Source organism: Bidens hawaiensis, unplaced genomic scaffold (genome assembly GCF_021521415.1).
Source record: "Bidens hawaiensis isolate Kalapana, Puna unplaced genomic scaffold, B.hawaiensis_p1.1 tig00005653_1, whole genome shotgun sequence".
NCBI classification, from domain to species: Eukaryota; Viridiplantae; Streptophyta; class Magnoliopsida; order Asterales; family Asteraceae; genus Bidens; species Bidens hawaiensis.
Window position 1 is genome coordinate 440650 of NW_027491368.1, and position 17842 is coordinate 458491.

The 17842-nt window shown below is 37.2% G+C and overlaps 1 protein-coding gene across 1 annotated transcript in view; it reads left to right on the forward strand.

Moving 5' to 3' along the window:
• LOC143630373 (SH3 domain-containing protein 2-like) overlaps positions 1-16118 on the forward strand; it is a 121414-nt gene extending 105296 nt beyond the window's left edge. The window contains exons 5-6 of the mRNA XM_077099411.1: positions 15777-15977; positions 16068-16118. Coding sequence (XP_076955526.1) covers positions 15777-15977; positions 16068-16118 — 252 coding nt within the window. The remainder of the gene's footprint in view (positions 1-15776; positions 15978-16067) is intronic.
• Positions 16119-17842: the final 1724 nt, after the last annotated feature.

Genomic DNA, 17842 nt, shown 5'->3' on the forward strand with positions numbered 1-17842 from the left:
TTCATATTATTAGTAGTTTGAAAAACCGATTTCCGAATAAAATCATCATCTCCGACTTTAACGCAAAAGAAACTAAAAACAAGGGACATTTTTTCTTTTTTTCTTTTTTTTAACAACGTACGAAAACGAAAAATAAGTGAAAACTTTTTATTTTATTTTATTTTTTTTAATTTTTTTTAATTTTTTTTTAATTTTTATTTTATTTTTAAATTTTTTTCTACAACTAAGTAAAATAAATTCCCATCCCTACAATTAGAACGAAATTGTCCTCGATGAGAACAAGGAAAAGAAATAAAATAAAATTAAAACGTAAAGCATAAAATAAAAACTTTAAAGAACAGAAATTAAAATAGAGAACGGGTTACTCCCCTGGTTTAGATGCAAATTCTTCATTAGCTGTGTATGACTCAAACGAACGACCGTATAGCATTTCATTCGCGGCCGCAACCTCGGGTGAACCAGTTCCAAAACGCCATCAGAGCTACCATGCGCATAATAATACCTGTAACAACTCAAACTCGCTCGCATGTAGCGGCGTACAAAACAGAAAACAAAAACATAATAAATAAACATATTTTTGTGTTTTTCGAATTTTTTAAATTTTTTTTGATTTTTATTAAATATTTATTTTTTTGTATTTTTATTATTTTTTTATAAATAGAAATAAAACAAATAAAAACAGAAAGTAAAGGGAATCATAATACAAACTCTACAACTCGGGCTGTCTCCCGAGTGATGCATCCATCACGACTATTCCTCGGTGAATGAGTCAAGGTAGAACACCTCGACTGTCTGATCAGTTATCGGCTCTCCAATGTAGTGCTTCAGTCTATGTCCATTCACCTTAAACTTCCCGCTTCGATCTTGTATCTCAATGGTGCCATACGGGAAAACCTCAGTGACCGTGAACGGTCCCGACCATCGGGATTTCAACTTTCCCGGGAATAACCTCAACCGGGAGTTATACAATAAAACCTTATCCCCACACTTGAACTGCTTATTACCCTTCAGCTTTCTATCATGCAGTTCCTTCGTCCGCTCCTTATACCAAAATGATTGTGCATATGCGTGATCCCGGAGCTCCTCCAACTCGTGCAACTGATGGAAACGTGTACTCTCAGCGACGGATAAATCAAGATTAACCCTCTGAAGGGCCCATGAAGCACGATGCTCTAACTCAACTGGAAGATGACAGGCCTTCCCATAGATCATCCGAAATGGTGTGGAACCAGTCAGAGTTTTGTAAGCTGTACGGAAGGCCCACAGAGCGTCATCTAATTTGTCGGACCAATCCCGACGATTCGGACCAACTGTTTTCTCAAGAATACGTTTTATTCCACGATTACACACTTCCACTTGCCCACTGGTCTGTGGGTGGTAGGCGGTCGCAAGCCGGTGGGTGACCCCATAGCGCTGCAACGCCTTCTCCATCTGCGCATTGCAGAAGTGAGTACCTCGATCACTGATCAAGGCCTTCGGGACTCCAAAACGGGAAAACAAACCTTTTAAAAATCTCACTACAACTCGGGCGTCGTTAGTGGGCAAAGCTTTGGCCTCGACCCACTTGGAAACGTAATCAATAGCCACAAGAATGTACTTGTTCCCTCTAGACGACGGGAATGGGCCCATAAAATCGATACCCCAAATGTCAAAAACCTCGCATACCTGAATCGCATTTTGGGGCATCTCATTCCGGGATGAGATATTACCAACACGTTGACATCGGTCACAATTTTTAACAAACTCATGTGCGTCTTTGAAAATAGAAGGCCAATAGAATCCAGAATCAAATACATTCTTCGCTGTCGAACTCGCACCGTGGTGACCTCCTGTCGGTCCCAAATGACAATGGCTCAGAATCTGCCATCCCTCCTTTGCATCTACACATCTCCTAATTAACTGATCAGCACCAACACGGAAAAGATACGGGTCGTCCCATAGGTAGAACTTAACATCAGTAAAGAATTTCTTCTTTTGCTGGTAAGACATCTTCGGGAGGTATCCATCAGCAAGATAGTTTGCGAAGTCAGCGAACCATGGAAAACCTTCCTCCTGTGCCTTAACGAACATGAGACTTTCCGTCGAAAAACGGTCGTTGATCCTGCCCCCCGAATCTCCTAACTCAGCACCTTCTAGTCGTGAAAGATGATCGGCCGCAACATTCTCGGCCCCCTTTTTATCACGGATCTCAATATCAAACTCTTGAAGCAACAGGATCCAACGGATAAGACGAGGTTTGGCATCCTGCTTGCTGAAGAGATAACGAATAGCAGCATGATCCGTATAAACAATCGTTTTGGACAAAACCAGATAGGACCTAAATTTGTCGAAAGCGAACACCACAGCTAAAAGCTCTTTTTCGGTGGTGGTATAGCTTTCCTGTGCGCCATTTAAGGTCCGGCTCGCATAATAGATCGGATGGAAATGTTTATCCTTCCGTTGTCCAAGAACCGCTCCGACTGCGAAGTCGCTCGCGTCACACATTAACTCGAATGGTGACGACCAGTCGGGAGCAACCATGATCGGGGCGTTAACTAGTTTGTCTTTTAGAAGATCAAACGCCTCGATACACTGCTTGGAAAAAACAAAATCGAGCATCCTTCTCCAAAAGTTTGGTCATGGGTCTCGCGATTTTTGAGAAATCTTTAATGAACCGGCGGTAGAACCCGGCATGACCTAGAAAACTACGAATGGATCTCACAGAGGTGGGGGGGGGGGAGGTTAGAAATGGTCTCGACCTTCGCTTTGTCAACCTCTATCCCCGCATTCGAGATCCGATGTCCCAGAACAATGCCCTCACGAACCATAAAATGACACTTCTCCCAGTTGAGGACTAGGTTGGTATCAACGCAACGGGACATCATCCTCTCAAGATTAGATAAACAATGATCGAAGGAACTCCCAAATACGGAAAAATCCTCCATGAACACCTCCATGGAGTCCTCGATCATATCATGGAAAATGGCCACCATACAACTCTGGAATGTGGCTGGAGCGTTACACAGTCCGAACGGCATACGTTTGTAGGCAAACGTACCGTAAGGGCAGGTGAAAGTGGTTTTCTCCTGGTCATCGGGAGCTATGGGAATCTGGAAATACCCAGAGAAACCATCCAAGAAGAAGTAGTACTGCTGACCCGCTAAACGCTCCAACATTTGATCAATGAAGGGTAAAGGAAAGTGGTCTTTCCTGGTGGCATCATTCAGTCGGCGATAGTCGATGCAGACTCGCCATCCCGTCACAGTCCTTGTGGGAAAAAGCTCGTTCCTCTCGTTGGTGACGACAGTCATACCACCCTTTTTAGGAACCACTTGGACTGGACTCACCCAAGCACTATCAGAAATGGGGAAAATGATCCCCGCATCAAGGAGTTTAATGATCTCCTTCTTTACGACCTCTTGCATTTTCGGATTGAGCCGCCGTTGCGGCGGGACGACAGTTTTGAAATTTTCCTCCATGAGGATTTTATGAGTGCAAAACGAAGGGTTGATACCCTTGATGTCGATAATCTTCCATGCAATTGCCTCTTTGTGCTCTCGTAGCACCCTCAACAACTTCTCCTTCTTGACCTCCGTCAAAGCAGATGCAATGATAACTGGAAGCTTCCTCTCTTCATCTAAAAATGCGTACTCAAGATGGGCAGGCAGATCCCTAAGCTCTAAAGAAGAAGGAGGACTCTCGACCGAAGGTCGGTCCATCAGATCGTCTCGTACGATCTCGGCAGACACGCCAAATTCAGGAGTATGCGACTCGGTGTCGTCATCTAAGGACTGATTGGTCATGGCAACCATCTCAATCTCAGGAATCTCCCTATCGAGAATCTGGGTGTCGGAGGCAGATCCTCCACAAATTTTGCTGAAAAACTCCCCGACATGCTCCATGATGGTATCAATGAAGTATAAGGAGTCATCAGCAGACTTGGGGTGTTTCAGTGACTGTCGAAAGTCAAAGGTGACGTTCTCATCCCCAACTCTCAGAATCAACTTACCCTCGCAGACATCGATCAATGCCTGTGCAGTGGCAAGGAATGGTCGGCCCAAGATGAGTGGGACACTATCGTCATCGTTCATGTCCAGGATGACAAAGTCCACCGGGAAGATGAATTGGTCGACACGAACAAGCATGTTCTCGACCACCCCTTGGGGGTATTTTACAGAACGATCAGCAAGCTGGATACTCATACGGGTAGGCCTCGGTTCGCCTAAACCCAACTTGCGATACACGGAATACGGCATGAGATTAATATTGGCACCAAGATCTGCCAGTGCATGAACAACCGTATTATCACTTAAAAATGCAGGAAATCGTGAAACTCCCAGGATCGGACATCTTTTCCGGTAACTTTCTCTGCAAAACTGCAGAGCAACCAGCACTCAGCGGGATGGAAGTGACCTCAGCTAACTTCTCCTTATTGGAAAGAATATCCTTAAGGAACTTTGCATATTTCGGCATTTGAGTTAGTGCCTCAAGGAATGGAATGTTAAGGTGAAGTTGCTTCAGGAGATCAAGAAATTTAGTGTTCTGCTCCTCGTCTCTATCCCTGCGGACTCTCCCGGGAAATGGGAGTCTAGGTTTGTAGACTCTCGGTGGTGTGCTGGGTAATGGATGGTCCTCGGCCTGTGCTGTACTTCCTGGGCTTCGCCTCTGATGCACCTTGGCCGGTGGAGACTCCATCTAAATCTCCTCGTCTACCTGCTCCTCTACATCTACCGCAGGTCCCTGATTCACTGGCTTACTACGTGCCCCTGCACCGCTCCTCGTCGTCACCGCCTTCGCGAAGGCCTTCGGATTCTGCTCAATGTTACTCGGAAGTGTACCTGGCGGCCTCTCATTCAGACGATTCGCTATATCTCCCATTTGCCTCTCAAGATTTTGAATTGACTCCCCCTGATTTCTCATGAATGACTCGTGTTCCCGAAATTTCTCTTGAGTCTCTTTGTGACGGGAATCCTCTCGAGTCATAAGCTGCGACAGCATCTAAGTATGCTATGCCATCATCTCCTCCAGCGTGGGCTTCTTCTCCCCACCACTCGCTCCTTCACCGGAATCCTGGAATAGACTCTGACGCGGCTGGAAGCCGGAATGATTTCCGTTCCTCCAGTTAGGATTTTGGTTACCTCTCCAACCCGAATTATAAGAATTAGGGTTTCGGTTTGGATTGTTAACATATTCGACTGCCTCCTCCTGGAAACCTACGGGGCATTGAACGGTATCGTGTCCCCCTCTGCAGATCTCGCATAACTTACTTTTTACCTGCAGGTCCTTCACAATCTTCGCTAACGCCTCAACCTGTGCCGCGAGAGCGGTGTTCGTGTCGACTGAATGTATGCCGCGTGATAACGCGTCGACGGTTTTGGTGCTCTTAGAAGGTGGTCGTTGGTATCCACTCATGGCTAAACCGTTGAATAAGGCAATGCACTCATCGGTATCCTTTGTTGTCAATAAGTTGCCTCCTGCAGCAGTGTCAAGCATATTCTGAGTCGCGTAAGTCACTCCGTTATAGAACTTTTCAACAACCGCCCAGTCCTGCAAGCCGTGGTTCGGACATAAAGCAAGTAGGTTTTTGAATCTCTCCCACGCCTCGTAGAAACTCTCAGTGTCCTCCATCTGGAAAGAATGAATCTGGTTACGCAAACGAGCGGCCTTAGCCGGAGGATCGTATTTTTCCAGGAACTGGGTCTGCATGGTGGCCCAAGTAGAAATGGATCCCTGTGGGAGGGACTCAAGCCACAGACTCGCCTGATCAACGAGTGAGAACGGAAAGATGCGGAGTTTGATGGCGTCTTCGGATACGTTGGCAAGGTGAAACGTGTCGCAAATACGTGCGATGCGAGTGAGATGCGAATGCGGGTTTTCGTGGAACAACCCGTGAAATTGAGCAGAATGGGAAATGGTGTTCAGAACGTTCGATGGAATCTGCCAGGTTGTTTGAACTCCTATAGCTGGTGGAGCAATGCTGGATCTCGCGCCAGCATCGACCGGACGGGCCCGGTCTGCGACTGTCCTCCTCGGTGGTGCGTCGGCCATAATCCTATCCCTAACGATGGGTTCAGATAAAGTAGAAGAAGAGAATGTATTACCGACGGATGTAGATGAACTAGAAGACGGTTTAGTACGACGTCTCTCAAGAAGCTCTCTCTCTGGTTCGGGAAATCCTTCAACTTCTGGTGGTCCTAGAGATCGAGTACGTCGCATACAACTATTAAAATAAATAAAAGAAATATTAATTAACTAAACTAATTTAAACTAACAAACAAAACAATCAAGAAAACAAATAGTAAATGAGGCAAGTCCTAACTCGAGTCGTTCTTAAAACGCTTCAAACCGTGTCCCCGGCAACGGCGCCAAAAACTTGATGTGTGAAAATGTATAATATAAATAAAGAACGAATCACAATTAAGCTTTAAATTTATAAAAACGAAAATCCTATAGAAACCACACAAAACCGGCAAGTGTACCGATCATAAATAGTATAGCATCAAGGAAGTCCGGATGTCGAACTCAAAGACACGTAAAAACGTTTTTGATTAAGAAAACTCTAACCAAGAGTTACCAAAATAATATTTATTTGATTTTTAAGATTTTATTTAACTACTTAAATTAATTTAACTAAACGAAAACGTTTGACAAAACACTTTTAGAAAACTTTGATTTAAATTTAATATGTAAAAACGTCTACCTAGGAATGAATCATGTTGACAGAAATAACAAGACAACGGATTGAAAATATTCAAGACACCGGTTATAAAAGATGACACAACTAAAACTTGTTTAAGAAAGTCAAATTACCTCTCAGTCTCTCTAACAAACTTTAACTTATTTTAATTGATTTTAAAGAACAAACCGGAAAACAATTATTAACGTGTTCAAATATCTACTCTCCTCCCGGTCTCCTCGACACACTATCCTAATGGAGACGAATACTACGCAAACAAGGATAGAGGAACAATTTAACTTAACCCAAATTAAACCAACTAATTGCACATAAACACTCAAACTTGACAAGACAAAAACCCGCTCTCGCGCGGTCTTAATTCTAACAAGTAAAAGCAATGAGACAATATTACTTCTTATCACCTCTCGGTCTCAAAGAAGGTGTATTTTAACTGATTTTAGATGATATATTACCCACTTATCCCTACGGTTGCGCATCCCGCAAATAAACCCAAGACACCAAGTAAAGAGTTTAACAAGCAATCAATTAATCAAAACCGATTCAATTAACTAATGCAGGAGGATTATAAGTAATTACAAATAAAACAGAGCCATCACACACAATCTAATTCATGGTTTAGTTAAACTTTACATCAATAATTTAAGTCTTGAACATTAACAATCCATTAAACAAGTCAAAACTATTCAACAATCATCTATCCTAGGTAGAACAAACAAGTTTAGCCTAACATAGATTTTGGACAGCAGCAAACACTTAATAAAAACATCACAAACATCATCATAAACATTATAAAATTCATTCAAGATCCAAACTCAATCAATAACAAGTCAATCTATCAAACAATTGCAAAACAATGTAAAACATAAGACCAAATCAATTAAAGTTAAGGTTCTTGACAATAATTAAAGTTTAAAGATGTGTTACTAAGTAATATGGCTGAGATTTGTGATGTATTGAAGCCCCTAGCAGCTGCCCAAAGGTTCCTTCTTCTTCCTCCAGCCGTCCAAGACCCTGGCCGCCTTGCTTTCTCCCTTTTTCTTTCTTTTTTTCTTGCTGCCGTCGGCTGGAAAAACAGTCCGATCGGACTTAGGGTATTGGGGTTAGGGTTTTTATTTTCGGGTTTTGCAGCTGGATCATGGCTGAATAATCATTATTTTAACTTAATATAATATTATATTAGGCTCCTAACTTGTGGGCTTGGACCGGGCCTTGATTAAACTTTTAAACTTTGACACTTAAACCCTCCAAGTTCTCTTTTTCTTGCCTTTTTTTCCACATATTTCCATAACCTACACAAAATATTTCAACTTTGTAAAACTTTGCACTTAACCCCCTAAACTTACATAAATTTGATATTAAATCATTAAAACATCATAAAATTGTAAGGAAATATAAGTGTGTTATTCAACACATCAATGGGTTTGACAAGGTGAATGGAATCTTATAAAAGGGTTGACAAATGGTGTAGAGATTTGTTTATTTGACTATTTTAAAAAGTTTACTTACACATGCATGTTATACAAAAACTTGATTTTATCATAAAGTGAAATGCTTGTCTTATATTGATTTTTGGTGTGGATTGAAGATGACAAATAAAGTGATTGAATGGGACATATGAGAAGGAATAAAATCAACTAGAAGTACTAGGATTCATGAAACTTGGTAATTTAAACAAACAAGAAATTGACTTACTAATAAAAGAAACTTTTTAAATGGTATATGATGTTCTGTAAGTTGGTTTGATAAGTAAACATAATCTTGTGTAAACAATTAAAGACATGTGAATAGGATTGCATTAGTAAACTTTATTATGAAAATTGTTGGGTTAATAATAAGATTGTTAAAAGTGCTACTTGCTAATAATAGTAACTTTGTTAATGGGTAAATGGAAAATCTAAGACTATGTGTATAATAAATGTTAGTTTTTCTATCAAACTAGTTGAATGAGATAGATATAAGTTATACCTAATTTCATTCGAAAGCTTGAAGTGAATGAAAGTTGTTAAAATAACCGAATTGCTAAAGGTAGAAAATTTGTTGTTAGAACCAAGAATGTTTTGTTTAAAGGATGATAATGGGATGGATTAAGATGATATTATGGGTGGTTAAGATCTGGAAAGTTTGATACATAAACACCTTGTAGAGATCATAGAAACAACATGTTCATTGTGTTGTTAAAAACTTAAGCTAAGGCTTGAGCATGTGTAATAAAAATTAGTTTTTGTGTGCATACTTGGTGCTAGGTGATCAAACTTTAAAAAGATGATATATTACTTGTATTATATGTAGGGGTGTTCTTCGGGTTCGTTTTTCGGGTTTCAGGTTTTTCGGGTCGGGTTATTCGGGTTTTAAAGTTTTAAATCTTGACCCGAAACCCAACCCGAATCTCTCACGGGTTTTTCTGGTTCGGGAAATTCGGGTTCGGGTTTTTTCGGGTTGGGTTAATTGGGTTTCGAGTATCCTAGAAAACAAAACAAAAAACAAAAAAAATTTAAAACCTACAATGCTAAAATTTAAACAACATATTATTATTTTCTCATAAGCAAATAATCAATTAATAAACTAACATAACTTGATAAAACAATCCAAAAGAAGAGTAAAACTAACTCGAACCATAATCGTCTTCAATCGGGCGTGATTTGGTTGTTTGATTACAGTTGCTATTAGCAACAAAGGGAAAACATAAACTATCAATAAACAATCAATCAATAATAGTTGTGATGACAGCAATCGATTAGGACCAGATTCTGATAACGTTAGTCGCCAATACTAGGCCTACTATATATAAATATATATTATATATTTAATTTCAAAACTAAAAGTTTATTCGGGTTATTCGGGTTGACCCAAAACTTATAAATCAAACCCGAGAACTAACCCAAATTACTTCGGTTCGGGTTCCTGTTTTTCGGGTCGGGTTAGTTCGGGTTCGGGTACGTGTTTTATCGGGTTGGGTTTCGGGTTTCGGGTAAAAGTGACAGCCCTAATTATATGTATATATGCTGTACCAAATGGCTTAGTTTTGACATTATGACTTATACAGCTTGTCGGTAACATTAACGGTCTGAAAGTTCGACTTTTAACGTGAACCGACACGGGTTTTTGGAACTGATTTAGAACAGCCCCTAAGGTCATAATATTCTTATATTTAACATAAGTTAAAGTATAAGAAAAGTCAAAGATAGTAAAACTTGAATCAACACGGTCCATGTCGCAAAAACCGACACGAAAATGTTAAAATTGACGTTTTTAAGAAATCAGTAACTAAAATGAAAACCTTATCATTTTTATTGAAAAAATAATAAAACTTGATTAAAAACTATATAAAAAGTGTTTTTGATAATTTAAAACTAAAATTTTTCACGAAATGATAACCGGTTCGTTTTTAAGTTCAAAACCGACGAAACCGACAAAAACCAATTAAAATAAAGTCAAAATTTTAAATAAATTAAAAACTTAAAATTTCCAAAACACTCCAAAAAATAAAAGAAATAATTTTTATACATTATAATATTCAATTTTTATTACTAAATAAAACAATATTGGGATGTTTATTACTTGTTTATATTTTAGGTGTTTATTATTATAAGTTAGTAACTTTTGTGTTGTGTGCTTGTGTGAACTCTTAGATTAAGGTTATATATATATTTCATATATAAATAAATATAGTTAACCAAGTTTGGTAAAACCCGAACTTAGAATTAACGAACGTGTACTAATATAGGACACGAGCGTTTGGACGAACACCGGAAGCAAAAGTGAGTTTTTCATCCGAAAAGCATATTGTATACTTATATTCTTATTTATATATATGTTTTGAAAACGCATTATACTTTACAAATTGTCGTTATTGTGGGATGAATCAATTTGGTTAAATAATTGTTAGCCGAATTAAGGGCACAGAAATGTTGGTAGATCTATCGGGGTGACGCCCCCACTTCCATTCGCGTTGGGTTAAAAGTGGGAATATTTCAAGTATGGTACAGTTCGAGTTATCAAATTGGTAGTTATACACGCGTTGTACTCTTAGCTGGTTTACAACTAACGCTTTTTGTGCTTAAAGGTAAAATGCGGGTTTCGTTATTTTGTGTACCGTGTATAGATCGAACTGTTGGGAGTATAATAGCCATACACTATTATATTCATGTGTTGTTTATATATAAATTGTCTATACTTATATAATAAGTTTTTCTCAGGAATAACTCACCGTGTTAACCCAAATATTATTTAAAAATGTTTTACAGGTAAATGACGGTTTCGCGAGGAGGAGCGGAGCGAGGCGTGGGTGTTTGAATAAAGTAATGTATGGGATCGTATGGTTGTTTTTAATAATAAGAACTATGTATAACTCTGATATTTAAATAAATATGTTTAATATTATATATTAAACGTTGTGTTATTGTGATTGGCTAACGGTTGTCTGTCATCCCCCGAAAGTGTTTAGTTGTAAAGACGTCCGCTGAATTATCATTATAGGTTTTCGGGGTGTGACAAAAACGAACCAGACGAATTAACCTAATCGTTCAAAATTCATGAGAGTGAGCAAGTTCAGATAGCCGACGATTTTTATGGTGGCAGTTCGACGATTATAGTGGCTAACGGCGAGTATTAAGGTGGCAGTTCGGCAGTAGCAGTCGTCTTCTTATTTTGCGTTTTATGAGATTGAATGAGGCTAAAAAGTTACAGAATGGGTGGATAGTCCTTCTAGAAAATAGTTTTTTTTTAATTATGGTTTATTAAATACTTTATACAGCAACAGTGACGTTTTTCAAAATAATTTATACACAAATTATACATGTTTCGTTAAATAAATCAAACCAAAGACATTTTGACTTCGTCGAACTTTTAACAAAATTTGTTACCGTGGTACTTTTTAACAAACCTTTCACAAATATGTATACTTTATACTTATTGAATAAGTGGCGGCGGATCTAGAAAATTATTTTTGTCCGTTTCGTAGACGGGCGCCCAGTTTCGCGTGTATTGGGCTCAGGTGCACGTGTAACAAAGTTCATAAATGTGTTTCGCCTGTACTAGCACCTAGTCACGCGTTTCGCGTGTCACGAACCTGGTTTCGCGTTACACGCATACTGGCTCCGGGTTACCCGTTTCGCCTGCACCGGCATCCATTTACCAGTTTCACGTGTACCGTGTCTTGGTAATCAGTTTCACTCGTACAGGCGCCTGGTTACTCGTTTCGCTCATCACGTACCCGATTTCGTGTCGGTGCCATGTTATCGTTTGTCGCGTGTCGGAGCCCACGATGTATTAATCTTAATCTTAATAACGGTAAAGTGTTGTTCTTCATACACAAATTCAAAAAATACAATACTCACCTTAATCTTAATCTCAAGATCCCACGATGTATTAATCTCAAGACGAAGGTATGCTAATAACTGTTGAACCAATGTTTGTGAATTCAGTTTGTTCAAAGTGTGGTATGTTTAAATAAAATGTATGTTAATAACTTATGCATTAATCTCAAGTCACAGTCACGTGTGCTCTGTTATATAACCTATTGCTACCGCTAAGACTACGGTCGCAAATAATTTTTTTTAAATAAATGTTAAAAACTCCTACTGTTGAAAATCTCCGTCCGCCTAGCCATCAGTTGCAAAAACTCCGACCACCAAGCCTCGGTTTCAAAAAAGTAGACATCGGTTGCAAAAACTCCGACCGCTAGCCATCGGTTGCAAAATACTCCGACCGCGTAGCCACCGGTTGCAAAAACTCCGACCGTCTAGCCACCGGTTGCAAGAACTCCGACCCTCCTAGCCGTCGGTTGCAAAAACTCCGACCTCCTAGCCGTCGGTTGCAAAAACTCCGACCTCCTAGCCGTCGGTTGCAAAAAAACTCGAACAGCGTATATATAGGATTGAGTTCAAGAGAGAAATGGTTTTAGTGTGAGAAATGTGAGAAATAAATCCATCCAATCATTAATTTTCTTTTGTTCAATCATTTATTTAATGGTAGGGGCATTATAGTAAAAGATGTGTTTTTTTTTATATTTGGTAAGTCAAGTTACAAATAATTATTTTCCATCTAATATCCTATCTCTATATGATTATATCCATATTGTCCTTTTATTTTATAATTTGTATATCATCTTTTTAACCTGATGATATATTTTTAAATTTCCAATACATAATCAAATCAACGTACATCACTATCTTGTCTTTATTTTATCAACTTTAATTGTGCCAATTTCCTATTCAATCAAAATCTACTTGTTAAAAACATTTTACTTTTTACTAATAAAGATGTCTAAGATGAATTGTCACATATAAAGAAATTTACATACTATCTAGACTACCACTCAGTTTATATATTAATTATTAAACAATCCTTTATATCAAGAACGTGATTTAGCAATATTTTAAAAAAACATGCACTCACAATAACAATACAAAACCAAGAAACCAATTTTTAATAGGATAATGCCAAACACTATGTCTCATAAGTAGGTCAAAACCAATAAACAAAGTAGCCAAAATCTGCATTTTTCTTCATAAAAAAAACAGGCACCCAAATTGAAAAGTTCCATGTTATCTGATTATTTTTAGTCTTTATGTTTGACTTGAGCCTCCCCAATTGCTTAGTACCACCTGGATATCAAAATTCCGTCATTCTATTCTTCAATAATAGAAATCAAAATTTAAAAAACATTAAACTATAATATAACAAGTTGCCAATTCTAAGTTGCGACTCATCATTGTAAGAAACATGAAGAAAGTACCTACACATATTTTACACTTCCTAATATCACCTACATGAATCATCATATTATTCATAATGTATTGTGTAGGAACTCTGAGATTGCTTTAGTGGTTGTGTAGGGGTAGTTATACAAAGATACAATAACAAATAATTACACTAAATTAATCAGGCTACACATACCCAGTCAATATATCCCCACAATCTAATGTCTTCCATTACACTTTAAAAGCAACACACACACACACACTTAAAGTCATCTAAGAGAAACAAGTCCTACACATTATCACACAAGAACTTACGTAGGCTAGCATTATTTATAGTTTACCTACACACTTACCCTATGAATACACAATCCTACACAAAATAGGTACTAACCTACACATGAACTCAAATAGTCATACACATAATCAGACCACATGAACTTACATATGCCAACACAAAATACATATTACTTACACAGTTTAAACTATGAACTTACAATGTCATACACATAACATAGATCACTTACACATTTTACACTATGAAAACCGTGTGCATTACAGTGTAGGACTTGTAATATGCCTTATTCTTTGCAATTCTATGACTTTTCTTTGCTGACTAAATAACAAAAATAGATAACACTTGTTTCATATAATAAAACCAACTTGTGAGAAATAATAACATTACAGTTTGAATATATAATAAGAAATCGTAACATTTGAATATCTAATCACGATCTAGTATTTATTTTCTGTTAAGCTGTGCATGTATATGTAAGATCACAACTAAGTATATAAAAAAGAAAAATAATAGAAAAGAGTTGGAAAAGTTGTTTTTGTTATTATTATTATTATTATTATTTTGATGTTGTCTTTTCCTCCACCTTCCTTTTACCTGTGTTGGTACTCATTATATCCAACATAATGGTAAAATATATTCACTTCCATCATATACACTTTTTGTTTATTAATTTGTTCCTTAGGCATTATATATATTGTGCAGCATTTGACCCAATATTGTGTTTTAGTCCATTGGTGTAGGATTTTATCCTTTTTATGAAGTCATTAGTAACTTTGTGTTGTTTCTAATAAGGCATATTGTGTAGGTTTTTATCACTTGTGTAGGATTCGATAGTCTATCCAATTATGTGGAGCAATTATGTAGATAAACCTTTGCATATATCATAATTCATTCACAGAAATTGATTAACACATACGGCATAATCCTACATACCAGACATACCTATTTCCAATTATAGCTTACCCTTCATTGTTGACTTATTACACAATCATCAAAAGTCAAAACACAATTAAAACTCATATTTCAACAAAAAAAAGTACAATAGAATATCTAACCAAACATAACCCACAAAGTATGTACCGACTCAAATGACTCGATATTCATTATCGAAATCAAGATATTCTGACATACAATTAGGGTTTGTCGTTATAAAAAAGTAGGAAAAAAACTTGAAATCAGATGAAGAACCAAAAAAACTAACATTTCTTTTACCACTGATTAAGTTCTAGAATTACATAATTAGAGATCATCCTACATTGATTACGACATATAATAAACGAAATTTGTAAAACAACAATAATCTAACCTTCGAATGTGTCGACTCCTACACCATCGGCTATTAGGCCACTCATTGCTCATGATGTGATAAAAAAGCCATAGGTTCTTATTAGCAAAAAAACCCCTTTATGCAACATTCATGAATCATTTTCCCAAGTGAAGGAAGATCCTATGAAGCACTTGATTATCTGTGAGGTTGAATTGATTTGTGTTAATTTTGGAAGAAATCATTAATGAGTGAAGCGTTAAGTCTGGGATTTTAATTGTTAGCCGCCAACTTTAATGTTTCTTCTAAAGCAAAAATTACTACACTGCCCTTTTATATTAAAATGTCACTAAATCATTAACCAATTAATTACAACAATGTCATAAATAATGTAGGTCATTGATCAATGTTAATCAAGGGCTATATATCATTTCTCGAACTTCTAGCAGTAATCTCAATTCTCTCATAAACCATCCCCTATATATATATATATATATATATATATATATATATATATATATATATATAACGTGCTAATTGTGATAATCAAGTAGAGTACTTATATATACAAGTAAAATAATTATAATTTTTAACACTATGATGTAATTACATGATTCATCTACTTGTATATATAATTACTCTACTTGATTCTCACAATTAGCACGTTAATTTCATTTGTGTTTGATCCAAATCCTATATATATATATCTATGCATATGTGTGTGTGCGCGTGTGTGATTTTAGAAAGTTTTACTTCTAGTGAATATAACCTGGCCTTGATCTAAACCAGCTATGATCGGTCACCTCTATTCTTAACCATCGTTCTTATGGACACTAACAGGTTATTGAAGTTGCAAGAAAGCAAGAAAAAGTGAAGGAATCTAATGAGAATCCGGAAAATTTGTCAAAGTTTGAGGCTGCACAAGCTAGACTGCAGGAGCTAAAGTCATATATGAATATATTGGGTAAAGAAGCTATCGCAACCATGTCAGCTGTGGAAGCTCAACAACAGCAGTTAACACTTCAACGTCTTATAACCATGGTAAACTATATATGCCAGTTGATATTTTGTTTCTGTAAAGTTTTTTGATATAATAAATTTGAAATGTTATTAGTTTATCTTGAATTGAAGGTTGAAGCAGAGAAAAATCATTATCAGAAAGTTGTTCATATACTTGATTGACTTGAGGGCGAGGTATGTGTTGGTTACACTTGGCACTCATTTCTAATATGTAAAAGGAAGAACACGCTCCCGAACTTGGCAGATTGGGTGGCTGGGCTTGTTGGAAATATGGACAGGTTCGCTTAAGTCAACGTGACCGACCGGGTTGTGACCCATGAGAGTTACACCTTGGACAACAAACTAAAAATTCGCTTAAATTGTTTAACCGGTAAATGCCAAATATAACTATGACGGAATATCATTTATAATGGTTATAAATGTTATAGTTTATTTACTAAGTAAATAAACTTGTTCGGGCTTTAAATGAGTTGGACTTTGGAGGCCAGTTAGGTTTTAATAATTATTATACTTATATATAATAATATTAAAACCTAAATATGGCTAATAGAAGGCAAAAAAGGAGTTCTGCCATCACCCTCCAAAGAACGTGGAGCTGCTCCAAACCACATACCAATTGTGGTTTTGTTGATTCACGAAAACAAAACCAACTACCGAACAACATTACCTCAGCACAGTTACTGCCGCCGTTTCCCGCGCCGCCACCTGCTGTTCTCGTTTCTTGCTGCTGCTAATCGGAAACCGCCGCTGCTACCGTCAAAGGTTGTCGCCGCCGCTGTCCGGTTACTTGTTCGTCACCTAGCATCGTTCGTTGAACTTCGGTGTCTCAACCGGTTAATCATTAACCGAGGTATTATTTATCTCATCGGTAGTTAACAATATATCGTATATTATTACTCGTACTCGTATTGTTTGTAACCGGATCTTGTACGGTTCCGTTTTTGGTGATTAATCGATTTAATATTCCGCTGCGTTTTATTGTTTATTATTAATTTGATTAATAATTATGAAACCAATTAAAACCGGGTTTAATTGTTAAACCGTTGACTGATCACCACTGGAATCCAACAGTGGTATCAGAACCTTGGTTACAACATACGAGTCGAATCCTGTCTTTTCTTCGGATCTACATCAAAAACTTCAAGCTAGTTGAAGTTTTTGATCTAGATATGTTTTTGAGCAATCTTGGTTTGGTCAATTTTTATTTATTTCATTTGACCAAAATATTGCTCAATTTTATTTTTATTGAATATGTAAATCTGGACCGACCTTGTGTGATTGGTTGTTTGATTTTGGCCATATGGATGGTTCAAAGTTTTATTTTATTTTTCGGTTTTATTTTATGGTTTTTGGCCACTTTGATGGTTCAAAATTGTAATAGGTAGGGTTTGGTTTTTCATTATATGTATTTTTAATATTGTAATGAAGAAGACCCGAAGGAAAACCGAGGACGAGCTTATGGAGTTCTTGAAGTCAGTTGGAGTTAGCAAAGATGACTGAATGCACCAAGAGTCCATCCTTATGGTAGTTTGTGTTATGACCCCTTGACCTGATTGGTCTTGCTAATAGGCTCTAGCAAGACCAATCACCTTTTGGCCATTTAAGATTTACATATTCTTGTTTGCTATTGTGGTTGCTTGCTTTATTATAATAGGTTATAATACCACCAACCTAATACCAAATATATTAAAATAAATTTTAATCAACCAATTAAGTTTTTGTAAAATTAAACTATATTTGATTTTCCAAAACCTTATAACTTAATAGTTTATCTATTAACTTAAAATTGGTTAGAAATATCACGACAAACTTAATTTTAATAGGTTATTTAAAACTGAGTGTCCTAAGAGATGAAAGGGTTCATCTTGTTGTCCCGACTAATACAG